The sequence below is a fragment of the Thalassophryne amazonica genome, chromosome 23 (genome assembly GCF_902500255.1).
Source record: "Thalassophryne amazonica chromosome 23, fThaAma1.1, whole genome shotgun sequence".
Lineage (NCBI taxonomy): Eukaryota > Metazoa > Chordata > Actinopteri > Batrachoidiformes > Batrachoididae > Thalassophryne > Thalassophryne amazonica.
In genome coordinates this window covers 9894267-9911101 of record NC_047125.1, presented here as the reverse complement: position 1 = coordinate 9911101, position 16835 = coordinate 9894267, and the positions used below count along the sequence as shown (strand labels likewise).

Genomic DNA, 16835 nt, shown 5'->3' with positions numbered 1-16835 from the left:
GACATTACACCCGTTTTGTTGTCCCTGCACTGGCTTCCAGTTGCTGCAAGATCAGATTTTAAAGTACTGTTATTAGCGTATGTTAGTGTTATGTGTTTTTATTCTTGTATTCTTTTATGGTCGTCTTTTTATTGTGTTTTAAATTTTTAATTCATTTTTTTTATGTTGTGTGAAGCGCCTTGAGATGATTTCATCGTGAATTGGCGCTACATAAATTAATAAATTGGATTTTGATTTGAAATTTGATTTAATTGTTTGCAGTATATTTCCCACCCTGTCTGGGGAGATGAGTGTGCTAAATTTTTATCTTTCAAAAAAAAAAAAAAAAAATAATATATATATATATATATATATATATATATATATATCTCATATCATATACAGCATATACAGGCTCCAGCCCCCCAGTGACCATTAAGTGGAGTAAGTGGGTATAGAACATGGATGGATGGATATACAGTATATTTTCTTTATTTTTAAGAAATAATCCTTTCTTGCATATATCGCAATATTTTCATTTATTTTTTATTCTTTATTCTGTAGATTTTTTATTTACATTGACATTTTCTCAAATCTAATAAACTTTGAACAAATTACAACCATTATTTATTCATATTTATTTGTCTCCTATATTGTAAATACAAACAGTAACAGTGCTTTTGCTTTTACAGCAAAACACAGAACGGTATGAAAACAAGTATGGTGAAGTACTCGAGGATGGCGAGTGCATTAATCATACAAATCAAAGTAATTCACTCGACACTAGTCAAACTAATCCTTTAACTGGCATTTGATGTTGGAGGTGGTGCTTGAGTCTTCTGAGTGATATGATGAATTTCTTCACCCTCGTTGGCTCTTGATATGGCAGACTGAGCAGCAGCCTGTAATGCATCAGTGTCCAGGTCTACTTGCGAATCCACGCATTCAAGACTCCAGGGTACTGGTTGAGGTCGTGGGAGGAGCTGACCATGAGCGTGGTTGAGACTGAGATGTAGAGCCACTACCAAAGTTCATTTGGGGGAACTGCTGCATCCAGCTCGCCTCCATTGATCCAAAGACTGATGTGGGGTTCTGGATCTGGGCTGGCCACTGATGGGGTTGAGGTTGCCACATTTGTTGCGCAGGAGGCTGCCCATCTGGAGCATGGGAAGGTCCAGGGTAGCATGAATTGGCTGAGGAAGCAGGAGGTGCAGGAGCATCAGATGGAGCACTAGCACAAGCTGACCTGCGTATTGTGTCATTCTCGTCGATGTAGCTCATTAACATCCGAATCATATCTTTCTGGCAGCGCCGCCAACAGTCGTGCTCAAGGCTCACCAGCGTTGACCTCACCCACTCAACAAAGCCAAGCCTCTCTCGGTTTCCCTCAGGCCTCATCCGCTGGAGCAACTGTTGTTGCATCGCCATGAGCTGGGTGACTTGATCCTGCAGTGATGCAAGTAGACGCATGTCTTGCTCATCTCCCCTCCTACCATGGCTAAGGTTGGCGGGCTGGACGTGTGGGGTTGTTGTGCTGCTGGAATTGGTGCTTGAGGGTGTAGGCGCTGTAGGATCATTCATGTCAGGGGTGTTGGATTCGTTGATACCAACTGCAGCTGCAGATACGGTGGCTGCAGCTGGTGGCGGAACCTGGGCAATCTGAAAGTATACAAATTTAAATTTGACAAGCCAACAATTCTGTAAAACTGGCAAATACCAATTGAAAATCAAGTAATTTTCAAACTGAAAATGAAGGATGTGCTGATGATAAACAAATACTATCAATGTCGAAATTGGATGGAATCTTGCCTACAAATTTTCGTGACTCAGAGATAAATGATCTTTATTACTTCATATTATTACATTGAAACCAATGAAATTTACATGTGCAGGTTGTTTTTGCAGTCATTGACTTAAGAAAAAAAATCCCACTACAAAAAAATTCACCGACTGAAAACTGCCCGCCACGAAGAATGCCACTTTGATAATTGTCCACCATGAAATTTCCCTCTACAAAATTTGCCAGATCATAGAATTATCATATTATTATTGCCAATGTATGATTTTCGCACATAAAAATTTACTAAAGTAAGCTCTAGTTGCAAACTAATGTGAAAATAAATACACTGTAAAAATGCATACATTAACAATACTCACACTGACAAACGGTTTCCTGTGCACACGCGCAATGTGGACTCTCAAAAACTCCAGATTGGCAAGTATCCACTTGTCCCTGTCAGTGAGCTCTTCATCGCCTTTGGTGGTCTTCTTCTTCATTAGCTTGCCCATCCGAGTCCTGAGGCTCTTATACCAGACTTTCAGTTTGGCAGTGTCCTTCTTCATCTCTCGGGCCTTCTCGTCCCACAGGGCGTCCTTTCTCTGAATATTCTTGTACTGACTCAAGCGCTTGTCGTACATCTCCGGATGGTCCCTGAGCCACTCAACCATCAACTCTTCTTCTTCTCTCGAGAGGGTTGCTGCCACCTTCTTCCTTTTCTTCTTTGCTTGAGAGTTGGCTTTGAACATTTCAGACACCTCTGAGTCAGAAGTCGACTCCTGCAACACACAACAACAACAAGAGCAGGTTGAACAGGACTGGCATCATGGCATTCAAAGCCATGGCACCACTTGAGATCAGTTGCTCATCACCCTGGCCATCATCACTTCGAATCTGAACATCTTCATCCCCTTGAGTAGCATGACCATCACTTTGAACTTGGTCATGTTGGGGAGCTATATCACCACAGTGATTCTTTGTTTTGCTGCATTTTTTGCAAGAACCTTTTGGAGGCTTGTTTGTTGAGTAGTTGTTGAGTTGTTCAGCATCAGTAGGTATAATGAAATACAAGAGGCAGGGATCCTGTATTTACAGACAGCGTGAGACGGTGCTGTAGGACACTCAAGAGAAGCACAACAGACACACACAGGAGGCACAACGTTCACCACGAATGCTCAAGCAATGCCATGATTGTTCAATGAAGGCACAATGGATGCCACTGTGAATGTACGATGCTTGGATGCTCAAAGGAAGCACAATGATTGCTCAGCAGTCACCCACACTAATGTGTAAAAACCACAGCAAACTGCCCACATCATCGTGTATTCATTGGGTGTGCATGAACAGCCACTGGCTGACAGGGGTGTCAATTGTGCTTCCTTTGAGTGTCCTTCACCCTCTGTGTCCATTGTGGGCTTGTTTTGAACACGCCCAATAATTTGCGGCGATCACAGCATCATCTGTGCTTCCACTGAGGGTCCCCCTGTATACTTTAGGCCTCCCCTGTGCCTTCCTTGAGCATCCCATAGCGTCCTCCCACATTTGGTGGACGCACAAGTGACTTCATCCTGTGTAAGGGGAGGTTTAACAGACAACATGAGTGCAAATGTACCTATGCTGGGTGAAAAAAAAAAAAGATTTAAACTTTTAAAACTAAAGAGTTAAGGATTCAAAAGTTTTTTCCAAAAAGTTTATTTTTCAGACCCTCACAAAGATTAAAAATTAACAGTGACAGATTTAAAATGCTGAAACACTTAAAAGAGTGCAGAAGTTGCAAAGCAAATAAATAAATATAAATAAATAAAAAAATATATATTTTTTGCAAATTATTTTTTTCTTCAGTCTGCCCAAGCATGTCTTTGAAAATTCTAACAGGGCTATTTCACAGGGCGTCATCTACTACAATCGCCCATGATCCAAAAAATTGCAAAAAACGGGGTGAAACAGCTAACTCCATCTTGCCTCCTGACAGGTTAGCTTATAAAGTGCAGACCTGGCAACCTGATTGAAAAAAGAAAGGAACTCGAGCTGTTCAACTTTGAACAAACACCAAGCAAACAAACGCTGCTTTGGCTTCAAATTTTTACCCGAGTGGAGCGTGACCAAAGAAGTTTCAAGCTGTAGTCACTATGAATAGCCCGTTTAAGAAGTTCAAACACGATTGAAGCCATTAAGACTACGAATACCCGGATGTTGCCACACAGTATCAACAAATTTGAGAATCGGGATGAAATTTTCAAACAGTTCAAAAATTGGATCCAGATTTCAAATCTGGTGCCCTTGATGGCCTTAACTATGATGTATATCATCTGTTCAAGGTTGACAAGGATGAATCAAGAAGTTACTTTGATGTTTCAAAAAACGTGCGCCAATTTGCTATTCAGGATTAAACTGGAAGGAATGGAGCTCTGTGGAGCAGAACCATAAACATTAGAAAATATTTGTATTCATACAATATGCAAGCTTCCAAATACTGAGTTGTTGCAATGATTTTTCTTCATCTTCACTCTTCACACAGATGACAGTAAAAGGATGCCACCCTCCCCCAACGCATGAAGCTGCTTTCCCGCCTGACTTACCCAGAGTTCCTCCTGTTCCTCTTTAATGTCTAGAGGCTCCGAGTACTTTTGGTCCAGACTCGGATTCCATTCCGGTTGCATGTCTGCAAGGAAGAAATTAAATGGATAAAATTAGCAAACCAATATCGCCAAACCACCACAAGTACCATCTTGACCGTAAGTGTCAAACTGATTCCACAAAGGGCCAAGAGGGCGCAAGTGTTCTTTGTAACCACCCACTCCACCAGGGGCAACTTCCTCTGATTTTTATAAAATTTGCAGAACTTGCTCCCGTAACAGGGTAAAGGGGCCTCTGTCAGTTTGAATGGAGTGTGGCAAGCCATTTTGGGTGTAGGTTGCCACCTGGTGGCCAAATAAGAACTAAACCGCAAAAAAAAAAAAAAAAAAAAAAAATTCAAATGATATATTTCATGAACTATTTGTCCTATTGTCATCAAATTTTTGTATATTTTTCACAAGAACCAAATCTTGCCTTTTTTTTCCTACCTACAGCAAGTAGTATAAGAGGTTTCACAATAAAATTCAAAGTCTGCCCAAAGGTTTGTTTAATCCATGGAATCAGCATTAGTTGTATAAGAAAATGAGATGCGTAGGCCCAGTCTTTCACAAAAACTGTTATGGAACTAATTCTACAAGTTTCATGAAAATCTGAGGAAGCTGACAAGTTTTACCATATTTGGTCTCTTCGTGAAGTGGTCCAACAAAAACGGTGCAAAACGGGTCAATACCAAAACCAGCCAGAAAACTCTCTTTACCACTGAAACGAGAGCTACTGAGTGATAATATGAGCCATATTTCATCACTTTTGACTTAGGGCGCTTTTTTTTTTCTTTTTTTTAAAGTGGTAATTTCGCATTTTGGCAGAAAAAAGCACCCGTATACTTGTGCGCCCAAAGTAAGGCGCTAAAATTTTCATTGGAATCAAAGTAAGAGGTCCTAATCTATCATTACATGCATAAAAGACCTTGGCTGACTAAGGGCACAGGCCACACTCTGAAAATGTGCACAATTACAAGAAATAGCAATCTGCAGCGCCACCTAAGCGCTGCACACTGAGTCAGCTGGCAAAATGTTCATGTTTTTGGAGACTCCACAGCTGACAGACTAAGGGCGCACGGTTGATGAGGAATGATGAGGGCGCACAGAATGAGCATTCGAAAACCTAAATTTTGTGATGTTGCCATTTTGACCCCAAATTTCCATGACCCCCCCCCCCCCCCCCCCCCCCCCAAAAAAAAGAAGTGATTTTTGTTCCTTTGCAACATATATATCTTATCTACCCATAAAATTTTGGGGGGGACAAATCTGAAGGGGCTATGAATCACCCTCTAATAGAAACCTTATAAAAACTGGTGTTTAAATCTCGGCTTGCATCGCTCATGTGCCTTCTGGCAAACTATGACTGAAATATCATGTCTTTTTTAAAGAAAATCCTTCTCTGTGCCAGTCCACCATGAAGCTGTTTAACTGTTGATACAACAGTTAAAAGTTGCACTTTGCTCAGTTTCTCCAACCACGAGAGCCAAAAATTCCAACCAACTGCACAACATGTTGTAGGGAACACTGACTTAATTATGCAAATGAAACCAAGACAAAAGTCTGCTTACCTCCTACTGCTGCCACTCTGATAACTGTTTTAACATCTTCGCCCATCACCTGTGAAACAAACAAAATTCTCAACTCCAGTTTTAAAGAAACAAACGCACCCTTGATCTACGTTCTCCAATTCAATTGTTGTGTGATATCCTGCCACCTCAACCAATCAGAATTTACCTAAATGCATCAATTTTAGACAGATTTGTATGTAGGTGTCCAGCCCATGCACAAAGGGTTTGACAGGTCCGTTGTTAATGTGTGCAACTATGCCACTAGATGGCACTGAAAAACATATTTTCATTGAATTCCAAAGCTCTAAAATGCTCCACACTGCATGTTGATTATCCCCGCGAGTCCCGCAAGGCATCGTTTTACTGTTAGACCAAAGATGGTGATAAATCACCCTTTAAAAAAAAAAAAATAGATATTTTTAATTCATTCTAGAACAACTGGAACAATTCAAAATGCTCTCTCATTAATGGACACATACCAAATGTCACATTTGCCAACCAGGATACTGTCTACTTTTCTGGTGCAAAATGTGGTAAAAATGTGCCATGTGGTGGTGCTATAAAGCATATGCGCATACACTCTGAAAAGCTCCAAATTTAATTGGTGGTGTGATTGCTTTGTCTGTCCAGTCTATTAATATATGTAAAATCCATCACAACGTAAATATCCCAGCAATACGCTCCTGTTTACCTGTCATATCCACAGCAAAACATGTCCAGTGCGCTGAATCAGTTGCACTACTGACCACATGATGGCAGTGAAGCAGTCTGTCCTTTACTGTTGTGCAGACATTCACAATTAAGACAAAATGTATATAGATCGTATATATATACTGGACAAAGACTGCATGGCGCCCCTCCTGCACAGATTCATGATGAACTCAATGTGTAAAGAGGTTCATCGATTCCGAACCAGCTAACAGGCTAGTGTCAGTTCGGGTGTTCATTAAAATCATACTTTTGGGGACTGTGTGGTGGTTCTCCGAGGGGTGGACATTAAAAGTTACACTATGAGCCGCTTATTTTCTCAGTAATCACACCTAATGGATAAATATCGAGGACATGGACAACTTGGCCATCTCAAGCCAATGCGGTCTTGAAGAAAAAGACACCTATTTGCTGGTTCATACATAGAGAAGCATGCCACACAGCCAAACTGTCAAAGATGACTCCTCATCACCTAAGTCACTGCTCCTTTGACATTAGCGGTGCAGCTTAGCTAAAATTTCAATGACGATTGTGCAGTCTGTGACAAAAGTATAGAATTTGGCACACATATAGCCAGAAATTTTCCAAATAAAACCATATACTGTACTGACGCATCTTCAAATTTCAATATGTCACTCACGGCAGCCATTTGTCGAAATGAAAACTGAAAAGTGCCCCAATCATATTGAAACATATACCACATTATGTGTCTGATCATAAAGATTTCAAGAAGATATAGATTGGACTATCTATGACTGAATGTTGTGTATTTATGGGGTAAAAACAGCAAAAAGGATGACAAAAGTCAATTTCAGTTTGTACAGGGGCCAAAAGTTCAAGTTACTCCAATTTTGGTAAAAAGGTGATGCAAATTATTGGTTAGCATTTTAAAAAGGAATACTTTGCACCATCTGTAATGCTTAGTTATCATGTTACAGGATAACATACGTCATAGAAGCCAATGAGCAATGACCTTGTTTGACCTTTTACTTTGGAGACCAAGCATTCAACACAGTCAAAGCTATTCCATTTATTAATCCTATTAGCTCAACCAATTTGCAACACTTTTCAAGAAAATTTTAGCAACTTTAAGTTTTGACCCCTGTACAAACTGAAATCACCCTTTGTTACCATTTTTTGGTGTTTTTACCCCATAACATTCAGTCATAGATAGTCTAAACTATCCCTTTTTGGAATCTTGATGATCAGAGAAATAATATGGTATACCTTTCAATATGACTGGAATATTTTTAAATTTTGACCCCTGTAGGTTATTAGAGGTCAGCTCCAGGATGCCTCGAAATCTAAAAATAAACAGTTAATTTAGAATATGTGTGCCAAATTTGGTGCTTTTATGACAAAATGAACAATACGTTAGCTATGCCACCCCGCTACATGAAGTCATTCCAGCCATAACTCGACCTGTCATGATAATCAATATATCGCCTTATCACCCAATATATGAAGATAAAGAGCTGCTCCCTTGTTTTCACCGAGGGTTGTCACAGCACATCTGAGGTGCATCTGCATGTTGAACTGGCACAACTTTTGCACTGGATGCCCTTCCTGACACAACTCCACATAACATGGAGAAATGTGTCAGGTGTGGGGTTTGAACCAGGAACCTTCCGCACTGAAAACAAGTACACTAACCACTTGGCCACCAATCCTGACTGCTCAATATTATACAAATAATGAATGTTTATGAGTTCAATTTTATGAATATTTTATATTAACTTGTGGCAAATACCAATGTGGATCTGGCTCTACCCGCTGTGGCGACCCCAAACAAAACAGGAGCAGCCGAATGGACAACAACAACAATTATTATTATATTCCAGCTTTCACCGAATGGAAATGTAAATGGAACAAAATTTGCATGATAAAGGCAACGCAACACAAATGGGACGAATAATCCATATCACGTGACATACAATGCACCAATCAAATGACAAGGATCCACTCAGCCGTTATATAAATAAAGATAAACAATATTGTTTTTTTGGCCTTGGCATATCACCTCGAGCATGCAATATTGTTTCCATAAGTCACCAACATTTCATCATGTCAGGCTGCTCATGTCCCTCTCCTCTCCTGCTTTCTGCAGATGTGGTCAGCCTGCTCTCTGTGTGGGACGTGAACAGAGGGAACAACCAGCCAGCAAGGAACCGCATTATTCCATACAGAAACACTTTGGAAGCATAAATGGAATTGGTTAATTTACCTTTACACTCACTCATTCCTCTTCAACCACTTACTGCAATTAAAAGGTCACGGGGGGCTGTAGTCTATCCCAGCAGTCATAGGACATGAGGCTGGGTGCACCCTAGACAGGACACCAGTCTATCACAGGGCCACATATACAACCCCTGGCAAAAATTATGGAATCACCGGCCTCGGAGGATGTTCATTCAGTTGTTTAATTTTGTAGAAAAAAAGCAGATCACAGACATGACACAAAACTAAAGTCATTTCAAATGGCAACTTTCTGGTTTTAAGAAACACTATAAGAAATCAAGAAAAAAAGATTGTGGCAGTCAGTAACGGTTACTTTTTTAGACCAAGCAGAGGAAAAAAATATGGAATCACTCAATTCTGAGGAAAAAATTATGGAATCACCCTGTAAATTTTCATCCCCAAAACTAACACCTGCATCATATCAGATCTGCTCGTTAGTCTGCATCTAAAAAGGAGTGAACACACCTTGGAGAGCTGTTGCACCAAGTGGACTGACATAAATCATGGCTCCAACACGAGAGATGCCAATTGAAACAAAGGAGAGGATTATCAAACTCTTAAAAGAGAGTAAATCATCACGCAATGTTGCAAAAGATGTTGGTTGTTCACAGTCAGCTGTGTCTAAACTCTGGACCAAATACAAACAACATGGGAAGGTTGTTAAAGGCAAACATACTGGTAGACCAAGGAAGACATCAAAGCGTCAAGACAGAAAACTTAAAGCAATATGTCTCAAAAATCGAAAAATGTACAACAAAACAAATGAGGAACGAATGGGAGGAAACTGGAGTCAACGTCTGTGACCGAACTGTAAGAAACCGCCTAAAGGAAATGGGATTTACATACAGAAAAGCTAAATGAAAGGCATCATTAACACCTAAACAGAAAAAACAAGGTTACAATGGGCTAAGGAAAAGCAATTGTGGACTGTGGATGACTGGATGAAAGTCATATTCAGTGATGAATCTCGAATCTGCATTGGGCAAGGTGATGATGCTGGAACTTTTGTTTGGTGCCTTTCCAATGAGATTTATAAAGATGACTGCCTGAAGACAACATGTAAATTTCCACAGTCATTGATGATATGGGGCTGCATGTCAGGTAAAGGCACTGGGGAGATGGCTGTCATTACATCATCAATAAATGCACAAGTTTATGTTGATATTTTGGACAATTGAAAGGATGTTTGGGGATGATGAAATCATTTTTCAAGATGATAATGCATCTTGCCATAGAGCAAAAACTGCAAAAACATTCCTTGCGAAAAGACACATAGGGTCAATGTCATGGCATAGGGTCAATGTCAATGAGCAGATCTGATTTGATGCAGGTGTTAATTTGGGGGATGAAAATTTACAGGGTGATTCCATAATTTTTTCCTCAGAATTGAGTGATTCCATATTTTTTTCCTCTGCTTGATCTAAAAAAGTAACCGTTACTGACTGCCACAATCTTTATTTCTTCATTTCTTATAGTGTTTCTTAAAACCAGAAAGTTGCCATTTGAAATGACTTTAGTTTTGTTTCATGTCTGTGATCTGCTTTTTTTCTACAAAATTAAACAACTGAATGAACATCCTCTGAGGCCGGTGATTCCATAATTTTTGCCAGGGGTTGTAGACAAACAAACACAATCACACCCGCATGTACACCGACTGACAATTTAAAGTTTCCAATCCACCTAACCTGTATGTGTTTGGGATGTGGGAGGAAGCTGGAACACCCAGAACCCATGCAAACACAGGGAGAACATGCAAACTCCACACAGAAAGGTCACAGGGGGGAATCCATCCTACCCTTTTTAATGTACCCTTTTCTCCCAAAACATGAACCTAAAAGTGAAAGTGAACTGATGCGCATTTGAATGACTTTCCCTGTATGAGATCAGTCTACTGCATGTGAGTTTCAACAGACGCCACAAACCACAACGGTTTAAAATATTACTGATTGTCGTAATATTTCCTGAGGCATCATCCAGCAAAATTTCCTATCATGACTGGCCCAGACATACCCAAGGATCCTGTGAAAGGACCCAGCACCAAAGACTTCCAGTCATTTCCTTAAGTCACTGGTTAGTGTACCAAGTATCACCAGGACCTGAAAAACTTGGACTTTCAGTCTCCCGTAAAGATACTGGTATCCCCAAACACCTCTGTCCAGCAACCACATGATGACTCCAGAGGTTTTTCCCAGATATCTCCTGATCTCAAAGGAAGAAGACCCAGCGGCACCGTATTTGTCACTGATGAGATAAATGACTCTTCAAGTCAACACGTGTACCACATACATCAAAAGCCTGGATCTTAGTCTTGATCCAGGATCATCACAACCCCAGATACAAAGATTCATCACTCAGCTGCTTTTATCGAGCTGATTGTTGTTGTGGTGGAGTTCGCGTAAAATAAAGTTTAGTGAACAAACCTGCTGTGTATCAATGAACTTCAGGCTTGAAAACAGCATCCAACACGTTGGCTCGTTTCTTCTCTTCGTTTAATCCACTAATTTCTTCTCGGTGCTGATTTAACAGCTCTTCGTTAGCAACAACCTTCTCAAGCTGTTGGAAGTTTTACGCTCGCTTCGTCGTTCCTCCAATTTACTGCCGTTTTTGTAGCGCGAGAACGATTTAAGAAACATATTAGAGGTTTACAAAGTAAAGTATTTATTTTTTGTATTTTTCGGAAGGTTTTTAACCTTCTAAGGTAACTAGCTGTAGCTTCCGAAGCGCCGAAGAAACCTTCTTCTGCGTTTGTGTCCTTGCAGGAGGAAGATGGGTTACTGCCACCTTCTGGTTGGAGTGGGGATTGGAAACTAAAACGCACCAAATCATCTTTCTGAGGTCATAACGTTCCAGTTATCGGTGCTGCGCCAGACAACTCCTGTGTGTGTATATATATATATATAGAGAGAGAGAGAGAGAGAGAGAGAGAGAGAGAGAGAGAGAGAGAGAGAGAGAGAGAGAGAGAGAGAGAGAGAGAGAGAGAGAGAGAGAGAGAGAGAGAGAGAGCTAAATCCAGGCCAAACGTTTTGTAATCTGAAAATAAAAAGATTGAAAAAATGAATTTTGAAACTGAAAATTCAATGTTTGTTCTTGAATTTTATAATCATTTAAAAAGTATTATCAAAATAAAAGTGTAAGATATATATTTTTCAGTTTAAATAAATTTTTGATTCAGCTTTGTAATTATTTTGATCAAATAATTTCTTTTCATTCATATTTTTCACCTTCAGATCAAAAATCAAATCAAAAGGAAAATATATATATATATATATATATTCAACTCTGACTACAGGGTCTGCAGTTGTTTCCCTCACTTACAAAAGAGCCTCTCTGATGTGCCCAGCATGATATCTCACTGCCTCAGTGCTTTTTAATCTTGCTTTCCCATCTTGTCTCTCTGCCCATGGTGGAGGCCGAGAAAAGCCTGAATAACTTTAAGTGCAGAAATTAGCCAAAGGTAGCTCGTGAGCTTTTTTTTGCAGCATCAACTACCAGATTTAATGTGTGGGCACCACATGGGACAAAAAAAAGCTTTTGAAATCAAATGAAGCAACCTTGCCTGAACACCTCTATTTTTTCCCTTCATGTAAAACACCGTTGCCACAAGACTGTCCTCTGCAGTCCTCAAAGGGGATGTTAAGCTCCTCTGACCTTTTCAGATTCGAGCTGACAAATTATTTCCTGTTGACTCCTCTGCAACAAAAAAGCCCAAGAAGTGCTCTTTAAAGTGTAGGTGACATAATATGTAATGTTTTCTTTGAGTATTTAAGATGAAAATTAAACAAGTTTGAATTTTAGCCTTCCTGGTGCGCAGTTACAGAAGAGATAAATATTCGGAGTATTTTTCACATTATTTTGTTTTGTGAATTATGGCATAATTTTGTCACATTCAGACAGACGTTATGAGCAGATGAGGGACTGCAAGTCTTTCAACTTGCAGCGCAAAGCGGCTCGTTAACAGCAGAGACTCGATCCATCAGCTGCAATAAAGGGTTACAGCCGGCACTGTAATCTGGCACCAAACTCCTGTGTGACAGACAGGACATAAGGAATTAAATTATTTTCAGATGTCGTTTTGTAAAGGAAGATAAGTTTTCAGATGCTCTCACTGAAACGGACAGGTAAGACTATATTATTTACTCCTTGGGTGAATGGTTTTAATATTTAATAATGGGTTACGACACTTCAAGGAACTCCTGCATCAGACTGGAGCGCCCTCATAGTAGGGGCAGAGCTGAAAGCTGATGGAGGATTTTTATCAATTTCCCTGGTGGAAGTCACTGAGGTAGTCAAACAACTCCGCAATGGCAAGGCTGCAGGGATTGAGATCCGTCCAGAAATGCTGAAGGCTCAGTGTGGAGGGATTGTCTTGGTAGAGACGTCTCTTCAACATTGCATTGAGGTCTGGGAGAGTAACTAAGGAATAACAAACTGGGGTGGTGGTCCCCTTATTTAAAAAGGGGGACCAGAGAGCGTGTGCCAACTACAGGGGCATCCCTGGTAAAGTCCCCTCCCTGGTAAAGTCTACTCCGGGGTGCTGGAAAGGAGGGTTCGGCCGATAGTCAAACCTCTGATTGAAGAGGAACAATGCGGGTTCCATCCTGGTCGTGGAACAACCAACCAGCTCTTTACTCTCACAAGGATCCTGGAGGGTACCTGGTAGTATGCCCATCCAGTCTACATGTGTTTTGTGGACTTGGAGGAGGTGCATGATCGGGTACCCTGGGAGATACTGTGGGAGGTGCTGCGGGAGTATGGAGCGAGAGGGTCCCCTCTCAGGGCCATCCAATCTCTGTACTCACAAAGCGAGAGCTGTGTTCGGGTGCTCGGCAGTAAGTCGGATTTGTTTCTGGTGGAGACTGGCCTACGCCAGGGCTGCACCTTGTCACCAATCCTGTTTGTGATATTCATGGATAGGACATCGAGGCGTAGTCGGGGGTAGGAGGGTTTCCAGTTTGGTGGGTCCAGGGTCTCATCACTGCTTTTTGCAAATGATGTGGTCCTGTTGGCTTCATCGGCCGGTGACCTCTAACACTCACTGGATCAGTTCACAGCCAAGTGTGAAGTGGCTGGGATGAGGATCAGCACCTCTAAATCTGAGGCTATGGTTCTCAGCAGGAAACCGATGGATTGCCTACTCCGGGTAGGGAATACGGCCTTGTCCCAAGTGAAGGAGTTCAAGTACCTCGGGGTCTTGTTCACGAGTGAGGGGAAGATGGAGCGTGAGATTGGCTGGAGGATCGGCGCAGCAGGGGTGGTATTGCATTTGCTCTACCATACTGCTGTGACGAAAAAGGAGCTGAGCCAAAAGGCAAAGCTCTCGATCTACTGGTCAATCTTCGTTCCTACTCTCACCTATGGTCATGAGGGTTGGGTCATGACAGAAAGAACTAGATCGCGAGTACAAGCGGCCAAAATGGGCTTCCTCAGGAGGGTGGCTGGTGTCTCCCTTAGAGATAGGGTGAGAAGTTCGGTCATCCGTGGGGAGCTCAGAGTGGGGGAGCTTGCTGCTCCTTTGCACTGAAAGGAGCCAGCTGAGGTGGTACGGGCATCTGGTAAGGATACCTCCTGGGCACCTCCCTAAGGAGGTGTTCCAGGCACATCCATCTGGGAGGAGACCCTGGGGAAGATCCAGGACTAGGTGGAGAGATTGTATCTCCACACTGGCCTGGGAACGCCTCGGGATCCCCCAGTCAATGGTGGTCAATGTGGCACGGAAAAGGGAAGTCTGGGGTCGCCTGCCCCGAAAAGCGGTTGAAGATGAATGACTGATAACGTGTTACACTACTAACGTACAGTACACTAACTGTATTCAAGAAGGAAACAATATTTATTTAAAAAAAAGCTGATATTTTCAGTCCCTCGTGTAATTTTTCAGATTTGAAATGTATGTACCCATTTCTAAGAAAAAAAAAAAAAAACACTTCCACATCACTTTTTTCTGATGTCACAGATAGTGAAACTATATACATTTTTTTTAATCATTTGATTACGACCAAAGAGCTGGCAAAAAAATACAATAGATTATCATTTCCACCGGCATGCTGAAATTGTCTGCATTATTTATTTATTTTACAATCACCATTCTGTGTTCTGAACTCTGTTTGACAACTCACTGTTGTCAAACTGAAGGTTTTCCTCCAAGGTTTAGTCTCTCTCATTGTCATCTAAATAAGGCTCAAAACCATAAGGCTGTGTACCACACAGTTTATTCACAATCACCTCCAGACTGGACTTAAAAAAAAAAAAAAAAAAAAAAAAAAGTCTGAAAACAGCTCAACCTCTGCCGTGTTTATAATTGATTTAGGATTGAATCAGTAGGTCCCATTGTTGTGATGACGTAGCAACAATATGGCCACAACTGAGGGCTGAAATAGAGTGCAGGCTTCAGACAGATAGACCATAGACAGGATTGACTTTTCTAAGGAGGTTCCTCAAAGGTCATCACTTGGAAGGTCTGTGCTCCAAAATGGATTTTCCACTGTAATTGCTTTTTCCATTCCATGGTGGAACACAAATATTCATCTCTCTACATATTCTGGGGCTAATTCTCACACACACACACACACACACACACACACACACACACACACACACACACACACACACACACACACACACACACACACACACACACACACACACACACACACACACACACACACACACACAGAGTGAGGAAAATAAGTATATGAACACCCTGCGATTTTGCAAGTTCTCCCACTTAGAAATCATGGAGGGGTCTGAAATTTGGGGTCTGAAATTTTCATCTTAGATGCACCTAAGATGAAAATTTCAGACCCCTCCATTGTCCACTGTGAGAGACAATCAAAAAAACAAAAACAAAAACTGGAAATTACAATGAATGATTTTTTTTTAAATAATTTATTTGTATGTTACTGCTGCAAATAAGTATTTGAACACCTGCCAACCAGCAAGAATTCTGGCTCTCACAGACCTGTTATTTTTTCTTTAAGAAGCCCTCTTATTCTGCACTCTTTACCTGTATTAATTGCACCTGTTTGAACTTGTTACCCCTATAATTGCCACCTGTTCACATACTCAGTCAATCACACTCCAACCTGTCCACCATAGCCAAGACCAAAGAGCTGCCTAAGGACACCAGGGACAAAACTGTAGACCTGCACAAGGCTGGGATGGACTACAGGACAACAGGCAAGCAGCTTGGTAGAAGACAACTGTTATGATTATTTATTAGAAAGTGGAAGAAACACAAGATGACTGCCAATCTCCCTCGGTCTGGGATTCCATGCAACATCTCACTTTGAGCAAGGATGAGCAAGGTCCCCCTGCTCAAGCCAGCACATGTCCAGGCCCGTTTGAAGTTCACCAGTGACCATCTGGATGATCCAGAGGAGGCATGGGAGAAGGTCATGTGGTCAGATGAGACCAGGATAGAGCTTTTTGGAATCAACTCCACTTACCATGTTTAGAGGATGAAAACAACCCCAAGAAAACCATCCCAACCGTGAAGCATGTGGGTGGAAACATCATACTCTGGGGGTGCTCTTCTGCAAAGGGGACAGGACGACTGCACCGTATTGAAGGGAGGATGGATGAGGTCATATATTGCGAGATTTTGGCAAACAATCTCCTTCCCTCAGTGAGAGCATTGAAGATGGGTCATGGCTGGGTCTTCCAGCATGACAATGACCCCAAACACACACCCAGGGCAACTAAGGAGGGGCTCCGTAAGAAGCATTTCAATCTCAGTCTCCAGACCTGAACTCAATAGAAAATCTTTGGAGGGAGCTGAAACTCCAAACCTGAAAGATTGAGAGAAGATCTGTATGGAGCAGTGGACCAAAATCCCTGCTGCAGTGTGTGAAAACCTGGTGAAAAACTACAGGAAACATTTGACCTCTGTAATTGCAAACAAAGGCTACTGTACCAAATATTAAATGGCAAATGAACTGCATTTATATAGCG

The 16835-nt window shown here is 41.4% G+C and overlaps 2 protein-coding genes across 2 annotated transcripts in view; both read right to left on the bottom strand.

Moving 5' to 3' along the window:
- Positions 1-16835, bottom strand: part of LOC117505039 (NACHT, LRR and PYD domains-containing protein 3-like) — a 241888-nt gene that overhangs the window by 212314 nt on the left and 12739 nt on the right. The gene's annotated exons all lie outside the window — the stretch shown is intronic.
- LOC117505047 lies at positions 586-11604 on the bottom strand. Its single transcript, XM_034164579.1, has 5 exons — positions 11309-11604; positions 5943-5991; positions 4336-4418; positions 2137-2535; positions 586-1638 (listed from the first exon to the last, which is right to left on the bottom strand). The coding sequence occupies exons 1-5, from the start codon at positions 11345-11347 to the stop codon at positions 925-927; spliced, it is 1284 nt and encodes a 427-aa protein (XP_034020470.1). The 5' UTR covers positions 11348-11604; the 3' UTR covers positions 586-924.